The 18,918-nt window shown below is 42.9% G+C and overlaps 1 protein-coding gene across 4 annotated transcripts in view; it reads left to right on the plus strand.

The window, feature by feature from the left end:
• The window catches only part of ANO4 (anoctamin 4), a 439,919-nt gene that overhangs the window by 320,412 nt on the left and 100,589 nt on the right, over window positions 1–18,918 (plus strand). For all 4 annotated transcript variants that reach the window (XM_055118276.1, XM_055118277.1, XM_055118278.1 and 1 more), the window contains one exon: window positions 17,277–17,383. In XM_055118276.1, the coding sequence (XP_054974251.1) occupies window positions 17,277–17,383 (107 nt within the window). The remainder of the gene's footprint in view (window positions 1–17,276; window positions 17,384–18,918) is intronic.

Below are 18,918 nucleotides of genomic sequence, written 5' to 3' on the forward strand. Positions count from 1 at the left end.
GGAGGAAGGAGGCCCCTGGTCTCTGATGCATATTGTCATTCTGGTTCCTTGCTCTGCCATCCCCTTTGTCCTCTGCGCCTGGTCTACTGAGAAGGGAAAGTGAGCTAAGTGATTGGCTGGGAGCTCTCTGGGCTGGGCTGTCCATTGCATCTGTTACGTTTCCTGGATTATAGCTCAGGCCTGTGTGTCCCTGCCTTGAGAGTTGCCAGAATCGCCCCGTCTAGCTGTACTGGACCAGGTGATGGGTTTGCTCAACAAGAGCTCAGCCTGGGGATGGGGCAGAGTTCCGTGTCTGCCCAGGAGGCTTCAAGGTCACATGCTTCCTGTCACTTGATTCTGCCGAGACACTTGATTTCCTTCAGGAGCTGTGTGCTGTGGGGTGGTTTGTCGCATTCCCTGTCCACAAGTGGCCACAACAGTTCTCTTTGGCCCTTGTGGTAAAAATCATGACTCTAAGACATAGCCACCTTTACCTACCCCACTTCACAACCATTGCTGCCTCGATTCCCTGAGCACTGTGGACTCTCCCCCACACTCTGAGAGAAACTGCAGTCAAGCCCTGATGACTGACAGACAAGTCCATTCAGGAATTGATTTCTCCATTTTCACCTCTTTGTCTGTGAATATTGGCCCACTGGAGATGCGACCCTTCCTTCATTCTTAAAATAGCATTAGCAGGAATACACTAGGGCAATTGTTTCTCAGGTCAATACCCCCCAAGAAAGGTTTTCTGCTGGTGAACATAGAAAAGAAAATACTGAAAAAGGTCATGTCACTTTTTATATTGTACACAGTATTTCCTTTCAAAAATGATTTTAGTTCTGAATTGCCTTTCAGAGATGTTTGTGTGACACCCAGAGAAATGTCAACATTTATGGGGTCTCTGTACATTTCTGACTTCATTTCCTTTTCTATTTTTTGAAAACCAGCAAAAAATGAGACAGGGAGCTGGCGAGGTAGTACAGAGGCTAAGGTGCTTGCCTTGAGCTTGGCCAACCCACGTTCAATTCCCGGCACTGTCTGTGATCCCCAGAGCACTATCAAGAGTGATCGCCAGAGCACCACTGAGTGTAAACCAAAAAATAATCAAAAAAACCCAAAATGTGGTACAGATAAATGTTCCTTTGTCCAAATGGAAGAACGTAAAATTTCTATTTGTTCTCTATGCTTGTGCTTAATTTTAATTTTTTATCTTTATTGATTGAAGTGAGCTGGAGCGATAGTGCAGTGGGTAGGGCGTTTACCTTGCATGTGGCTGACCTGGGTTCAATTCCTCCACCCCTCTTGGAGAGCCCGGCAAGCTACCGAGAGTATCTCACCCGCACGGCAGAGCCTGGCAAGCCACCTGTGGCGTATTCGATATGCCAAAAACAGTAACAACAAATCTCACAATGGAGATGTTACTGGTGCCCGCTCGAGCAAATCGATGAGCAACAGGATGACAGTGATACAGTGATTGATTGAAGTACTGTTACAGTATTGCAAAGGGTGGTTTCATGTGTCCATAATTGCAACACCACACTTACCACCAAAATACCCACTTCCTCTCCCAAGATTTTGACAGTCCCTCCCTTTCAGCCGCCCTCCCACCCTTTGAAAACTCAGTTGTCTGGATCAGTTCTTCTATTCTGTGCCCTTGGCCCTTTGCTGCTGCCTTGCTGTGTATCTGTAAGCCCCACCTATGAAAGAGATCATTCTGTAGCTGGCCCTTTCCCTGGGACTGACTTCACTCGGCCTATTTCCGGTTCCAACCATGTTGTGAAAAGTTGATGTATCAGGCCAGTGACTTCTAGATTCTTGGGAGTCAGCAGTGAATAAATAAGCCAAGATCACCGCTTCTTGGTATTCAGGGTTTAGCTCTAACTGACATCATTGAGAAACCAGTGGTCACTATGGCAATGTGTGAAGATATCTCTGGTCATCACTTCCCGGGGAAGGTGCTAATGGCTTCTAGAGGTGTGGAGGCAGGAATGCTGCTAACCCTCCTCCGCCACAAGGTCACCCAGCCTCAGTGTCCACAGGACTATGGTAAACATTTAAAAAAAGAGCAAGTGGAGCCAGAGCCATAATACAGCAGGCTGGGCGCTTGCTTTGCATGCGTCCAACTCAGGTTTAATCCGTGGCACCCCATATGGTCCCCCAAGCTGCAGCATGATTGATCCTTGAGTGCAGAGCCAAGAGTAAGCCCTGAGCACTGCCTGGTGCAGCCCGCAAACAAACCAAAACAAAGAGCAACAATAAAACACATTAGAAACAATGCATGTCTTGGGAAAATAGTAAGTGAGAGGAGTAGGGAAATGGAAAATATTGGTAAGTGAGTGCATCTCTAGATTATTTTCAAGGTGTATACATGGTGGGGGGAGGCTCGGGGGGCAGGCACCATACCTCATGACATTCAGCAAATAGTCCTGGCTCACGCCCAGTGGTTGTTCTTAGTAACAGTCAGGGGAGCATAAGGTGCCAGGTATGGAACCTGGGCGCTTCACAAGCAAAGCGTGCATGCTAGTTCCTTGAGCTATCTCCCAGGGCGCATCTGTACAAGCCCATGTTTCCATTGTCCTGGTCAGGGTTCACACAGTGGGACTAGAGAACAAAACACTCAGAGATGTAAGGATCTTCCAGGAAGAGGAACAGCCGGAATAAAGGCTCTGATTTGTGAGCCTGCTGGCCTGTTTGGGAGGGAGGGGATGACAGGGGTAATGGGGTAGGGAGTCCCTCAGGACCGGAGCCGAAATAACGAGGAAAAGAGTGATGAGATTAGATGAGAGGGAGGCCCATATTGTACAGTGTTGCGGGCCCTTGTGGATTTCATAGATAAACGGCATCGTCTGATTTAACTTTTGAGTTTATCCTGACTGCTCTATAAAGAATGGACTGTCAGAAGCAATTGTCCTCATCTAAGAGAGAGATTAGATATACCCATGGAATTTTTCTAATTTCTAACTTTCCAAAGTTAACCATGAAAATACCACTCTGACTCAACACGGACCTGTTTCCTTGCAGTTTCCCTGTAGCACATTGTGTGTCTTGTTCATGGGTGAAATGAAAATATAAAAAGGCCCTTTGGGGGCTGGAGCAATGGTACAGCAAGTCAGCACTTGCCTTGCACATAGCCCACCCAGGTTCAATGCCTGGCACCCCAGATAGATCCCCCAAACACCTCCAGGAATGACTCCTGAGTGCAGAGCCAGGAGTAAGCCCTGAGCACCAAGTGACTCCTTATCTTCTTAGCATCCGCTTTTCTCCCTCCGCTATTATAAGCCCTCTCGGCCTAGGTGTCTCAAGGTACTGAATTTTTCAGAATGTGACTTTAACTGAATCTTCGTCTCGGGGTTGCACATTTGCTATTATTTCCATCGATCTGGAATCCTCAGAGACTCCCTTAGACAACGAGATACTGAGATTGATTTAGAGAGGATTAATGTTTTTTGAAATTTCTTCTCTCCCCTCCCCCACTCCCCCAATTTAGAACAGTCTCACAGCACTTGTTTTATTGCCTCCTCTTATCTGGCATTAGAGTCCTCCATATGCAAGTTGCTTGTATTGATCTCTGGAGTTAGGGAAACATAGCTTCTGTTCTAGAAAGTTTTTAAGCCGAGAAAAATGAAATAAACCACAGAGCCTGGGACCTGTGCTTTTAAAGGTGGCCCAGTGGTGTTGAGTTGGACATAATGACGTTCATCTAAGGGACAAAGAGGTCACCTGATCACAGCAGAACAGCTCACTCTTGGGTGTTTGCAGCTCTGGGAAGGAACTGTGTTTTCTTTAGAATTCATGATCCCAAAAAAGGCTAAGTTCCTTGGAAATACTTATTACCGTTTATCTCTCCTTAAGCCCATCCTTTTGTTTTGTTTTCCTTCTAGCAACATTCATTCCAGAAATGCTTTGAAAGTTGTTGAGCCGAACATTATGCCATAGTATAGAAATACATTCGATGCTATGCTCATAGGAATTTTTATGTCACTGTCACTGTCATCCTGTTCGATTTGCTTGAGCGGGCACCAAGAATGTCTCTCATTGTGAGACTTCTTGTTACTGTTTTTGGCATATCGAATATGCCATGGGTAGCTTGCCAGGCTCTGCCCTGCGGGAGCGATACTCTTGGTAGCTTGCCAGGCTCTCGAAGAGGGACGGAGGAATCGAACACGGGTTGGCCGCGTGCAAGGCAAATGCCCTACCGCTGTGCTTTTGCTCCAGCCCAGGAATATTTATATATGTATAAAAATTTTCATTCAATGCAGGGCTTAATTTAGGAGTCAACCCTGAGCAGGACCACGTGTGGCCCAACCCTCCACCCCCAGGTTTCTTTTCAGTGTTGTTGTTTTTGTGGTGCCGGAGATCAGACCCAGTGCTCTGCAACGGAGCTATGTGCCGGCCCTAGAAAAGCCTATTTCCTGACAGGACCCTGACGCTTGTCACTTGCCCCTCCCCGTACTACCCCCCACACCATCAGTTTTGTATCTCTCACTCCTCCATAGCATTGTGCCTCTCTTGGTGCACCCCTCCCTTGATTCCACCATCATCCTGGTCTCACACCATCACCATGGGTCCTTTAGGGTCTCATTCCTCCTCTCTGACGCCGCTGCCCTTGTCTCGGCTGAGGGGCCTGCAGTTCCTTCCCCCACCCCCTTTTTCTGTCCTCCTTCTCCACTCTCCTGCTACGGTTCCCTTCCAAGGCTGTTGACACTAGTTCATACAGCCTCTTGCTACAAGTAGGACACCCTGCCTGCAGGTCCTCACAGCCTACACATTGGCCCACAGAGAACAAGCTGCTTTCCTCACGCTTCACCCCTGCACCATGCCCTGGCAGCAGCCACTAAGCACCGTCTCTTGCGGTTGCTTTTGCTTCCCTGCTTAATGGTGTTAAACTCCCTGGGGGTGGGGCTAGGGGGGTGGGGGGGGCTGAGGTTCAAGTTCAGGCTCAGAATGGCACTTGGAACTGCTTTTCCAGATTCCTGGTCTGGATGCTCTTCCCACCTGGTGGTGGAGTTTGCCAAAATATCCGGAAGTCGGCTTCCTCCTTCTGAAGTCAGCTCTCTTTCCTCTCACCGCAGGCAAAGCCTGCTCTTCCCGCAGGAGCTAGCTCCGACACTGTCTTCTCTAGCAAGCTTCCTGGGTGACACGAAAGCTGTTTGACTTTTGGCCCCCGTTAGCCCTCGTAAATGCTTAATTATGATGCAGGTTGTATAGTGGTGCAATTATTTGTTCCCCATCTCTGTGTACAAAGCACAGCATGGCAACCGCAAGTAATTAGAAGGGAATTCTCTTTTCTCAAGTTGCGGGAAAAATACAAAGTAAAGCCAAGGTTCTCAGCAAATGCTTATTATCATCTTTCCTTCTTGCATAGCGCAATCTATTTACTCATAAAAACATTCATCTTCTGCCTCCAGCCTACCAGCGTTTTTTCCCTGTCCTCTTCTGCTCCTCCGCTGCCCCCCCAAATTCTCACCCTTGACAGCATTTCTCTTATTTTGTGGACTGACCTTGCTTCTTCACTAGCAGAGAAAACACCCTCTTTAGCAGAGAGTAAGCTTAACCACAACTTACTGGTTTCCCCCTGTGGAATTCCACAGAGTGCCAGCCAGACTTTGCAAGGTTCTGCTGCAGTAACAAAGAATCCTCAATTCTCTCTGACTGGGACCCAGCTTTCCTTCTTGTTCATGGAACATAGTTATGGGGTAGCTTCCTGACACGTCTTCTGCATTACAGGATCTTAACTGAAGAAGCACCATGTCCCTAAGATGTACATTCTCATGGCAGAGGAAAAAGGACTGTAGAAGTGTGTATTGGCTCTTCAAGTTCCTGCTCAGATGTGACAGATGTCACTTCTTTTCCTCATCTGAGACAATCCTTATGTCCAAGCTGGGAAGTGGGAGTGTTGCACTCCTCCCTCCAGGGGTGACTGGACTGACCGACCATGAGAATGGGAATGGATGCATTACCCCACAAAGGCCTGTATCCAATTGGGGGTAATGATGCCATTGGCTCAGGACCCTAGAGTGACATTTTTGTGTTCACATTGTTACATTTGTATGACAAATTAATCTGAGCTCTGCTAAGATTCAGAGGATGTTTTACATGGTTTTGTTTGAAGCACCAAGCATATTTTTAGGAAAAGAGGTTTCTGTGCTAGTTAACAAAAAGGGGCAGAAATCATTGTTGACAAAATTCAAAATTCAGAAAGCCTTTTTTTTTTTTTGCTTTTTGGGTCACATCTGGGGATGCACAGGGGTTACTCCTGGCTTTGCACTCAGGAATTACTCCTGGCGGTGCTCAGGGGACCATATAGGATGCTGGGAATCGAACTTGGGTCAGCCGAGTGCAAGGCAAACACCCTACCCACTATGCTATCACTCCAGCCCCAGAAACAGTCTTTATAGTGGAGTGCTAGTCCTGTTGGAATTCCAGCGGGCTAGGTAGACGGCAGCTTATCGTTTCTGAGAGAGAGAAAGCCTCTTGCCCAGAAAATGTCTTCTAAGCTTCCTGTGACACACTGAATTCCTTCAAGAAAACTGGAGCCAGCCAGTTATTTTATTTTGTTTTTGTTTTTTAACTTTTTATTATAGTTTAGGCAATATGGCTATGGTAGTGTTAGCATTTATAGTACCAATATGCAAAGTTACTGTACCCTATCACCACCCCCACCACCAAAGTGTGACCCTCCACCCCTGTCCTTACATCACCTCTTCCTGCAGCTGTTTTGTAAGAGGTTGACAGAAGGATTAGAGAACAAAAATGGCACAAAGATAGTGCAGACGCCACTGCAGCTAGCTCTGCAGGAAGGGAAGCAGTTGACTGTCCCCTAGCACAGGGGAACAAAAGGAATCTAACTGCTAATGAAACTGGGGACTCTGGAAGCCAAACCTCAGAGCCCAGAAGAGGCTTTTCTGCTGGTTACCTGCGCATAGGGCAATGCAGTGAGTCTAATTAGTGGGGAGTTTTGTTGTTGTTTTTTTTCTAAGCAGGCATCTGCAATGCCATTGAAAGGTTGAAGAATAATGACTGTGGTGGTATTGACAGGAACAAGAGACATACATGAAGAGCAAACTCCATCACCTTGATTTTATTTTTTTAATTATTTTTATTATCTAGAGTGCCCCCTACTGGCAGAACATATTAGCGCTCCAAATGCATTGTCAGGGTTTTAGCATGACGTACAAAAGGGGTGAAGAGAAATCTTAAAGATAATTTAGTAACCATGCGTGTGCTCATTAATATTTACGGTTTTACCATTTGAACTCTCAGCTTTTGGTTTAAGCCATGTCACTTAAGATAGAAATATCCCAGGGAAAGATGAAAACTTTTGTGTTCATCTCCATTTACACTCCATTATGAGTAAATCTATCAGCTCCTTTCTAGGGAGTTAAAAATAAAGATGGAGAGGAAAGGGTTAAAGAAGGGGGTGGTCTGAAGCTAAATAGCCAGGGATAAAGATTGTCACTAATATGTCACTAATATGGTAAAGAGGCAAAGGTCATAAAAGAGAAAATATGGGGAATTGTGAGAGCAATTTTATCAACTTCGAAATTATGCAGAGGCTTGACAGATTGTCTAGAATTTTGATGATACACAGTAGTATAACTGAGGCAAGTAGACAAATCTGTTCCTTCGGTAAAACTCCAGCCGACTCAGCTCCCTGAGGGATTCTAATAACAAGACTAGTGGCCAAACCAGCAGGAGTTAATGGCCATAGATAAGTCACTGCATGGTCAGTTTATGCTCTGACAAATCCTTTGGTAGTTCAGCAAAAACTATCGACTGAGTTACAGAAACTCCCTAATTAGTGATAAGCCAAAGCTTATTCTAAATTGGATTTTTTCTGGTCTGAGGATCAGTTAGGAAATTGCTTATGTTTCCAAACTAGTGTGTGTGTGTGTGTGTGCTAGTGTGTGTGTGTGTGTGTGTGTGTGTGTACACAGACATATATAATTTTTTTAAGAGTGTTTCCTTTTTAGAGTACAGGAGGTAAGGCACTTGCCTGGCATGCAGCCAACCTCAGAATTATCCTTGGCACCACATATGGTCCCCTCAGTCCCTCCAGAATTGATCCACAGAGCGAGGAGTAAACCCGGAGCACTGTTGGGTGTGGCCCCAAACTGAAAAACAGGAAGACTATAAATTTCCTATATATTTCGAGTCACAGAGCTAGTCCAGTGTGCAAAGTTCTTGCCTAGTATGTAGCCAGCCCTGCTTCAGTCCTACTACATATGGTCCCCCATGCCTCACTTGGAGTGATCTGTGAGCACAGAGTCAGGATTAAGCCCTGAGCACCTCCAGGTGTGATCCAACCCCTCCATAATGAAAAAGAGCATATACTTTAAAGTGATCTTTCCACTTATGTCCTGTTTAGTTTCTGCTATCAGTGTCTTACAGTTGTCAGTGTACAGACATTTGCTCGTTTAAAATTATTCCTAGATATATTATACTTTTTGATGCAATTGCAAATGGAACTCTTTATTATTTTCTTTCTTGGAGAACTCAACTGACTGTGTTTTAGGGGCTACTTGTGGCTCAGTGTTTGGAGGTGGTCCTAGCGGTGCTCAAGGAACCACACGAGCACCCCCGTTATCCCCGTTTTACTAACGGTGGATTACTCTGTGGAGGGGGGGGCAGAAGGCAAAGGAGAGTCTGTGTGACTGGGAAACTCCTTCACCTCACTTCCAGAAGCCACTGGTGTGTGCTTCTAAGATTTTAGGAGATTATGTTTATGAATATAGTTATTGTCGTCTTCTTCAGGATTCAGTGCTAGTCTAAGTTAGGATTCCTAACTTAGGATTCCTAAGTCTATGTTGCTTGTCCACTTTTTACATTCCAACACTTTGTTGTTATTACTTTTTGCTATCTTTGTTCTTTGAATTTACTCAACTTTACTTGAACATGCACGTACACACATACTAATATTATATTTGTGTGTTTTGAGAAGGGCACAGTTGAATGCAAGTGTTTAATTTTCCATGTTTCCATGGAAGTCCAAAGATCAACTATTTTTAGTTTGCATTTAACATCTAAATACCAAAGATGCTATCGTGAAGTACAATTAGAAATGACCATTGGGATAAGGAAAATGTCTCATATTGTTTTATTCTTCAATAGATTATCACCTTAATTGTAAAAAAAAGTAAAAATCTTTACTAGTCATAACTCATAACACGCTTTTATTAATAACAATTACACTTCAGATTATAATTTAATTTATTGCTATGCAGTTGTCTAAAGTCCCAAAATCTCTCAAAATAGGACTCGTCACATAAAAAAAATTAATTGATTAATTTGTTCCTACTTAGATTTTCATTAACTTGGGGATATAATTTAAATGACAGTTAACCTTTGGTTCACCTTCTTAAAAATTCTATTTAAAAGTCTAAGTTAAAAAGTTGTCTGAAATATTTACTTTTAAGCTAAAATGTCACTATTATGTATCATGAAATTTTTATATAGATTTGCATTTATCTAAGAAAAGTGATGTTGAGCTTTTCTTTGTTCAAGTGTCTGTGAGCCATAGGTATATCTTCTTTAGACATGTCTATTCATGCATTGGGCACTTTTTTTATTAGGCACTTGCTGTTTTTGTTGTTAAGTAGTGATTTCTTCATATATTTTGAATATTAATGTCTTGTAGACATGCCATATACAAATATCTTTTCCCAGTTTCTAAGTCGCCTTTTGTTCCTGTAGTAGTTTCTTGTGATATGCAGAAGCTCTTAAAATTTCATGCAGTCAAATCTGATTATTATTGTGTTTGTTTCTCTTGCCAATATGGTCTAGTTTCCAGCTACTTGGGGGTCTTTTTATATCAACATTGAAAACTCTTCATCTTCCTACAGCTACAGAGTATTATTCCATTTTAGAGTTGTGCTATGATTTATTCATCCTGTTCTCTGCTAAAGAATTTTTTCACATCCTTCCCAGATTTTTGTTGTTATAACACATGCCATAATGAACCTTTGTGTGCACATATCACTTTGCATATTGAGATATATAGAGACAGCTCAGAAACCTCATTGCCTGGCTGGGCTCCCCTGTGCATGATCCCTCTTGCTCCCATCTCCCAAAAGTACTTCTGAAGGAAGGAACTGGCCCACTGGAGGACCCGGAATAACAGGACCATCTCTTGGGTTGCCCAGAAATGCATGGCCACTAACGCATGGCAGTCCAATACTTCCCTAGTGAACCCACGGGTTCTGAAGTGGCCTGGCTGCTCCTGACAACATCATGCTAATAGCAACTTCAATTCTAGTGTCAGTCACCTATCCCTTCAGTAACTCACTGAGGTAACCCTGGTGGTAAGAAATTGTAGCACTGTAGCACTGTCGTCCCATCGTTCATTGATTTCCTCGAGCGGGCACCAGTAACGACTCCATTGTGAGACTTGTTGTTACTGTTTTTGGCATATCAAATACGCCACAGGTAGCTTGTGAGGCTCTGCCATGCAGGCGGGGTACTCTTGGTAACATGCCAGGCTCTCCGAGAGGGATGGAGGACTCTAACCCAGGTCAGCCAACATGCAAGGCAAACACCCTACTGGCTGTGCTATCGCTCCAGTCCGGTAAGAAATTATAGAACCCTAAATCACAGCTGGAGGAGATGAAGGCCCAGTAACATTGAAAATCACTCTGGAATCCTCACATGAAACTCCAAACAATTAATTAGATCAAGATTTGTTTTGAAAGCTCTGGCAGGGAACTAAGAGAAGAATACTCCTCTGAATCCCTCAGAGAGCTCTCTGGGGATAAGGTGGTGTGGGCTTATAGGTGGTGAATTAGAAAAATTCACCCCCAGACCGAAAAAGGCATAATGGGGAAGCAGACTAGAACCCTAAAAGCTTGTGAGTGAAGATAGTAGCCAGAAAGACTGGACCAAATCTGGCCAGCAAGACAACCTCTCAGATAAGGGCATTAGAGTGAACATGTTGAGAACATTTAATGAGGTTAAAAAAATGGTATAGTATAAGAGTGCATGAGTTCAGAAATGAGAAAACTATAATCAGAAGTGACAGAACTAAGTAAAGGTGGGGAAAAACCCAATGGAAGGCCTTGGCAAAAAAGTAACAGCAGCTGAGGATAAAAATGGTGAGCTTCATGATGGGATAAGGAAACTTCTAGAAAACAACAAAAGATGGAACGGGGGAACCTCAAAGTAAATGAACAGCACCACAGAACAAGATGAGTTTGAGAGGGATAGCTTAAGTATAAGTAGAGTTCCTGAGCATCAGGACAGTGATCTCAATGAACAATCAGTAATCAAAGAAACCAAACTGAGAAGTTCCCAGAGCTAAGGGGTGCATGCACCCATATTCAAGAGGCCGGTAAGGTCCCAGCCAAAAGAGACACATATAATATACTTGGAGATCTGAGTTCATTTTTTTTTGCATGTAGCTGTCCAGTTTTCCCAGCACCATTTGTTGAAGTGGCTTTCCTTGCTCCACTTACATTTCTTGCTCCTTTATTAAAGAATAAGTTATCATACATCTGAGGGTCAGTGCCTGGATATTCAACTCTATTCTATTGATCTGCTGGTCCGTCTTTATTCCAATACCATGCTGTTTTAATTACTACCACTTTGTAGTAGAGTTTGATGATGAGGGAGGTGATGCCTCCCATCTTCTTTTTCCCAAGGATTGCTTTAGCTATACATGGGAGTTAATTGCTCCATATGAATCCACGTGAATTTCAAGAGTGTTTGATCTATTTGTTTGTCCTGTCATTTTTATTTCTTGAAGTAATGTTCTATAGTTTTCTTTGTGTAGGTCCTTCACCTTTTTAGTTAAGCTGATCCCAATGTACTTGATTTTCTGAGGCACGATTGTGAACAGGATTGTTTTCCTAATATCTCTTTCTTCTCTTTCATTATTTGTATATAGCAAAGTCATGAACTTTTGGGTATTGATTTTGTAACCTGCTACTTTACTAAACAAATCTATTGTTTGCAGGAGCTTTTTTGTAGATTCTTTAGGATTTTTCTAGGCATAGTATCATGTCATCAGCAAGTAGTGAAAACTTGACTTTTTGTCTCCTATCTGGATGGCCTTGATATATTTTTCTTGCCTAACAGCTATAGAAAGTGCTTCCAGTACTATATTGAATGGGAATAGTAAGAGTGGACAATCTTCCCATGTGCCTGATCTTAGAGGGAAAGCTTTCGTTTTTTCCCCATTAAGAATAATGCTTGGGGCTGGAGCAATAGCACAGCAGGTAGGGCGTTTGCCTTGCACACGGCAGACCTAGGTTCGATTCCCAGCATCCCATATGGTCCCCTGAGCACCACCAGGAGTAATTCCTGAGTGTATGAGCCAGGAGTAGTCCCTGAGCACTGATGGGTGTGACCCACAAGGAAAAAAAAAAGAATAATACTTGTTGTGTGCGATTGTGGTAGATGACTTTGACTGTATTGTTCCTTCAACTTCCATTTTGTTGAGTATTTTTTTTCATGAGTGGATACTGGATCTTGTCAACTGCTTTTTATGCATCTATCGATATGATCATATGGTTTTTATCTTTTATTTTATTGTTATGGTGAAATTTACAGAATAAGCACAATCACAATTTTGCTTCAGGATCAGAAATCTGAGAATCAGTTTAACAAAATAGGTGAAAGATCTATTCAAAGACAGCTATAAATCACTACTAAAAGAAATATGATGACACAAGGAAATGGAAATATATGCTATGTTCATGGGTTGAAAAGATTGGTATTGTCAAAATAACATTTTGTTTTGGGTTTTGGGTCACACCTTGTGCTCAGGGCTTATTCCTGGCTCTGTGCTTAGGTATCACTCGTGATGGGCTCAGAAGACTATATATATAGAGTTCCAGTAAGTACTTTACCTGCTGTGCTATCTCTCAGGCTCCAAAATGACCATGTTCCCAAAGCATTATATAGATTCAGTCATCACAGTTTGAAGGATAAATGGGATTACTCCACTCTAAAACCTGTCCTATGGTCTTTAGATGGGTAATGAGAAAGGCTCATGTGGTAATTGGAAAGATGGAGTGTGTAGGAAGATTTCCAGAAAACAAGAGGAAGGAGATGGGATTCAGTTTCATAGCTCTCAATATTAGCTAGTATTCTCAAGACAGTCAGCTTATTCTCAGACCAGACATTAAGCATTTGTACAGTTAGACCTTACACATGATGGGAATAGTTATGAACATGAGCAGTTCCTTTCCTGGAGCTCAGATAGAAAAGTCAGGCATGTCATCATATATGTATCGATACTGACAAGACTATTCTGAGAGCTTATTAAATACTGAACAATGCACTTAGCAGTGTTTATCATTTTGCCTTATTCTACCCAAATCCTCGGAAGACTAAAAACAATAATAATCCCATTTCACAGTTGAGCTAACTGATACCCATTATAGTCAATTATAGTTGACTCAACACAACATGTTGTGTTGTGATCATGCCTAGACCAGAGGTTTCCAAACTTATTTGGCCCATTGCCCTCTCTTCAGAAAAAGGAAACCTACTGGAAATTTACCTTTCTTAAGCAGAGAGACATCACCCCCCTACACACACACACACACACACACACACACACAAACACACACACACACACACACACACCATAGTATTGGTTGCAGTCAATCTCAGTCCAGTTTGTACTAAGAGGGGATGTCATCTACTTTGTGAAACACTGAAACCTGAGGCCTGTTTCACTTCAGTGTCCTAAGAGATCAGAGGTAGTTTTGGAACTAACATCTCCTAGGTCTAAAAGCTAATCTACCCCCTCTGGGAAATAGTTTTCTGTTTCTTCCTGTTTTTATAGCTCCACGTTACTGTCCCAGGAAGGGTAGGTGGTGGTAATAAGGAACACCTTTGAAGGAAGGTGTGGTCCAGGTAGAGGCTTGGAGAATGAGGGAAAGCAAAGAGAATGTTTCAGCAGGGCAGCTCATGGACTGAGCTCAAGGAAAGGGAACCTCCAAGAATCAGGGAGTTTCTGCGCAGAGCGAGTGAACGAGATAATAGTAGGGAAGCCTCTGGAGCCAGACCACCTGCATTCAGCTCCTGGCTCTGCACTTCTGAGTTGAGTGACTTTGGCCACATCACATAGACTCTGTTCATCTGTAAGGTGCGGAGGGCTAGAGTGATAGCACAGCAGGTAGGGCATTTGCCTTGCACACGGCCGACCCAGGTTCGATTCCCAGCATCCCATATGGTCCCCTGAGCACCGCCAGGAGTAATTCTTGAGTGCAGAGCCAGGAGTAACCCCTGTGCATCACCGGGTGTGACCCAAAAAGAGAAAAAAAAAAGAACAACATCTGTAAGGTGTGGCTCTGAACTACATACCTCACAGGTTATTGTTGCAGGATGGAACGGCTTTGTGTACCTGGGGTGGGGGTTGCGGACACTTGTCTTTTTTTTTTTTTTTTGTCCTCACCAGAGAATCTCAAAGATTGAGGTACAACCACAATGTCCGAAGCAGAAAACAAAATTGTGAAGCTTGCCTGTGTGCTTATTGTGATTGTGGTGCTATAAAAAGAGAAGGCAGCAGAAAACCATTTAACAGAGGAGAGCCACGGGCTTTTAGCCCGAAATTATCTTGTCAAGTATGGTCATGCTTATCAGCTTCCTGTTGCCATCTGAAATTGGGAGTCAAAATGGGCTTTTTATTTGTCGTCTATTTACGACCCTTTTACTTGGCATTAAAATGCAATGGTCTGTCTCAAGTAAGGTGGAAAAGCAGAATAGAATAAGATAAGAGGAAGCGGGGCTGGAGCGATAGCACAGTGGGTAGGGCATTTGCCTTGCACACGGCTGACCCGGGTTCGATTCCCAGCATCCCATATGGTCCCCTGAGCACTGCCAGGGCTAATTCCTGAGTGCAAGAGCCAGGAGTAACCCCTGTGCATCGCCAGGTGTGACCCAAAAAGCAAAAAAAAAAAAAGATAAGAGGAAGCATATTCCATGGAACTCTTGATTTCCGCCTCTCCCTCTTTGATACCATGAAACATTTTCAGAAAATCTTAGCAAAAATCATTCTATGGGCTACACATCCTTAGCATCCTTATTCACCCACCTTGCAGTTCTCTGGCACCAATCACATCAGATTACTTTATTCTGAGAACAGTATTCAACAACAGAATCCAGGAGACATAGAAGAGGAAAATACTTCTCTAAGGAATTGGTTCCTGGGATTTACACATTGTCTTTATTTCCACTGGCATTCTTTTCTTTATGTGGTATCACAAACTCACATTCCTAACTCTTCTCCTAAAACCCGACCCCAAGTTGAGACCATCCTTTCACTGACTGGTTTCATTTTCTCCTCTTTTTATTTGAACACGTCTTGAGAATTCATTGTCATAGAGCTAAACATGTATCACTGATTTCCCACAGAGCTCTCTGACCCTCACTTACCCCTGCTCTCCAGTAACCTCTCTGGACAGTAACCTGTTACGGACACTCACAAGACCCCAGGGCTCCAGAAATTGTGATTCAGCTTTTAGTCCTGACTGGGAGAGGAAACGTGTCAAAGGAGATTGATTCTGCCCAGCTCTTCTGTGTGATCATGTTTGTTTCTGTTATGGTCTTTCTTCCCTGCTTGTCTATGAGCTACTCACAGACAAGGATTTTATCTGTTGTGTGTTTATCATTGCAAAATCAGTACCCTACAGAGCGCCCTCAATAGACATTTGTTGTATGGATGAACGAAGGCAAATAAATGTCAAGACCGAGTGATTGGTAAGTCGTTTTGCTTCTGCAATATGAAATAGCACAGAAGAGGGAGTACCGAGCTTTCTTTTTTATTTCTTTTTAAAAAATATTTATTTAACAATGCGGTTTACAGAGTTGTTCATAATACAGTTGTTTTGGGCATTCAGTGTTCCATCACCAATCTCACCACCAGTGTGGCCTTCCCTCCACCCTTGTTCCCAGTTTCCCACCCCCCCACCCCCAAGCCTGCCCCATTGTCAGATACAAAACAATTTCTTTTATATTGCTTATTACAGCACAGTGGCAAAAGGAATTATCAAAAAATAGTCCAGTAAAAGAAAATTTGTGACAGTTGTTATATCTCACAATGGGGTTATTACAGTCATTGAGTGTTTTCTGAGTTGTTTGCTGCTAATTGAGCCTTCTGTGTTGTTTGTTTATTTATTGAAAATAGCCTTCTAGGCTACTTTCCCATCTTATTTTCTGTGCTCCTGTTGGGCTCTCAGTATTATCTTTTTTGTTTGTTTTAAACTGCACACAGTGGTGCTCAGGGCTTTCTCCTAGCTCTGTGCTTCGGGATCACTCCTTCTGGGCATGAAGGACCAGATGGGGTGCTGGGGACCGAACCTGAATCAGCCATCTGCAAGACCAACACCCTGCCTGTGTGCTGTCTCTTCGGTTCCATGTTCTGAGCTTTTCTTAGGGGACGTGGGCAAGAGAGCTGTAAAAGAAGTGAGGAAACTTGCTGAAGGATGTGACAAAGCATTTTTGAAGGCAGCGACTACCTACATTGATATTCCCGTGTGTTGTCCAACACCCAACAAAAGCTTGTTAACTAATATACTTTATAATGTATGAATTACAATTTATAGTGTATTTCTGAGAGTCTACTATTTAGCATAACCCTTGGAAGGGAATCATGGCTCTATGACAAAGGAGTTAAACCTCATGTTGGATTAAGTGTCACTGGGAAAACTCAACGAGGTAGAAACACTGGAAAACCCTGTGTAGTTGTGTGCATGAGCGCAAGGGTGTGTGCATATATTGGGGTTACACACCCCTTAAGAAGCATTGTAGGATGGGTCATTCAATGGCAGACACATAAATCGGTGTAAAGAGGGGTTGAGTGGCCCATCTAAGAAACAACAAGAAATGGACATGGGCTGTTTCCAATGACTCACATCTCAACTCACTGCTGAGTCAGGCTAGTACCCAATTCCTGTTCCACCATTTAAACTAGGTGACTAAGACGTCAGGGAGGACAAGAGACATGAAAACATAAACACAACACGAGCTTTTCATTAAATTTATCTAAGGACATTACTAAAAAAAAGAGATACGAGGCTTAGACTTGTTATTAGTTTAAAGTTCTTAATTTTATTTAACTCCTGCTCCTTCCTAATATAATGATGTAAATTGTCAGGAGACTGAGAATCAAACCAGAGACTCTTGAGTCTGCTGCCTCAGGTGTCATCTCTGGTATCTCTCAGGCTGTTCCAGACATATCCCCCCCCTCTCTGGCTAAATGAAGACATCTCTCAGTAACTGCAAATTATCTCAGCATTTCCAAGGCTTACTTGCAATTAATCCTCAACTTGTATTTTCAATATTGTGTGCAGCTTCATCATACACAACAAAGACACATTCTTCAACAATGCCACAAGAAGTAGAATCGTACATCACATTTTACAAAGAATAAAGTATGAAGAAGGAAAAAACAAAATTGGTAAGTAGAATACAGCAGGTTATATTTAATATGGGGGACTACAGATTTCCTCCCTTGGTCTTGTTATTTAAATTGATGCTAGAGATGTTCATTGTAAAACCTTTGACTACTCCCTTGGTTGATGATTCACAGATGTACGATCTTAATAGCATTCTTAGCTTTTTGATATTATGTCATTCATCTGATAATGTGGAGCCATTCTCTCAATTCAACAAATATTTATGGAATACCCATCCCATTCTAGGTTAAGCACTGGGCTAGATGTCGGAAAAGATGAGCATATTCTTCTCCTGGAACTTATTTCCAAGAAGTTAAAAATAGTTCATGAATAAGTATGTACAGTAAGAAGCATGAAATCCAAATAGATGATCACTGTGATTGTGAGATCAGGAAAAGCTTATCCTGAAGCTGAAATTTGCACTGAGAACTGACTGTGGAGATTAAGAAAATAGGGGAAGATTAAGGGGCAAATGTTCCAACCAGAGGGAATAGAAGCGCAGAGGAAGGCTGTCACATATAGGCGAATTCTTCTGTTATCTGGCCTTCATGACTTATATTTCAGACACCTCTTGTAAGAACCTTTTCATACTCTATCACCAATTTTCTACCTTATCAAGTATATTATTATGTATGGGAAGAATTGGCATGGCTTTTCCTTTATTCCTTCAAGATGTTTATTAATAATTTGGATAATGAGCTAGATCAGCTTAAGCCCAATCAGGAGAGAAAGATCATGCAGATTTGAACAGGGAATGTTTGAAAATAATAATGAAGACAACGGATTGGCCACCATAGAGTTGATGAGAACGCCAAAGAACAGAGTGATAAGTAGATAGTAGGAGCTAGCACTACTTGTTTTAAAAAAGCTCCCTGACAAAGCATGATCCAGACTTTGTGGTCACAGGCTCAGTCATGTGTAGCAGTGCAGCTTCTGGGGCTCTGCACCAACAGGACTCCCTGAAGATTCTTGGAGATATTCCGAAGAAGTTATTTACTACATGTGCCAGCAGGACTGTAAGATCAGCTTTCCAGGGGTTTCTTACCCTTGGGGTGGTGTATTCTACTGTTGGCTGCTAGATTCTGCAGGAACTGTATGCCATTGAGGGTGTTTGCTGCTGTCAACTGCTAAGAAGAGTTTGTAGTACAATTGGCACCAGGATGACAAACTCCTATTCCACTGTCTCCAGTGCCTTCTACTGACTGGCAAAATCTTACATCATATGAGCTGGCAAGGGAGAAAAAAATTATGAAGTTCAGTTCTGTCATTGCAAAAGAGACAATGAAAGGCATTTGATTTGGAGCTCAGGGTCAGTAAATTAATAATTGGCACCTGGCTGTTACATGCACCAAGCTTTCAAGTCAGGTAGGGGTTGGAGGGGTGCATTACCTATGCTGTGTATTGGAACCAGGAGCCCAGAAGCTTTCAGTGATCTGGAAATCTCAGATAAATCCAGGAAGATGGTATTGAATAGTTTGTAAAAGTGAAGCCTTACACACAAATTCATTAAATGGGACAATGTGGGAGAAATGTTACT

The sequence above is a fragment of the Sorex araneus genome, chromosome 10, assembly GCF_027595985.1.
Source record: "Sorex araneus isolate mSorAra2 chromosome 10, mSorAra2.pri, whole genome shotgun sequence".
In the NCBI taxonomy this organism is placed as follows: Eukaryota; Metazoa; Chordata; class Mammalia; order Eulipotyphla; family Soricidae; genus Sorex; species Sorex araneus.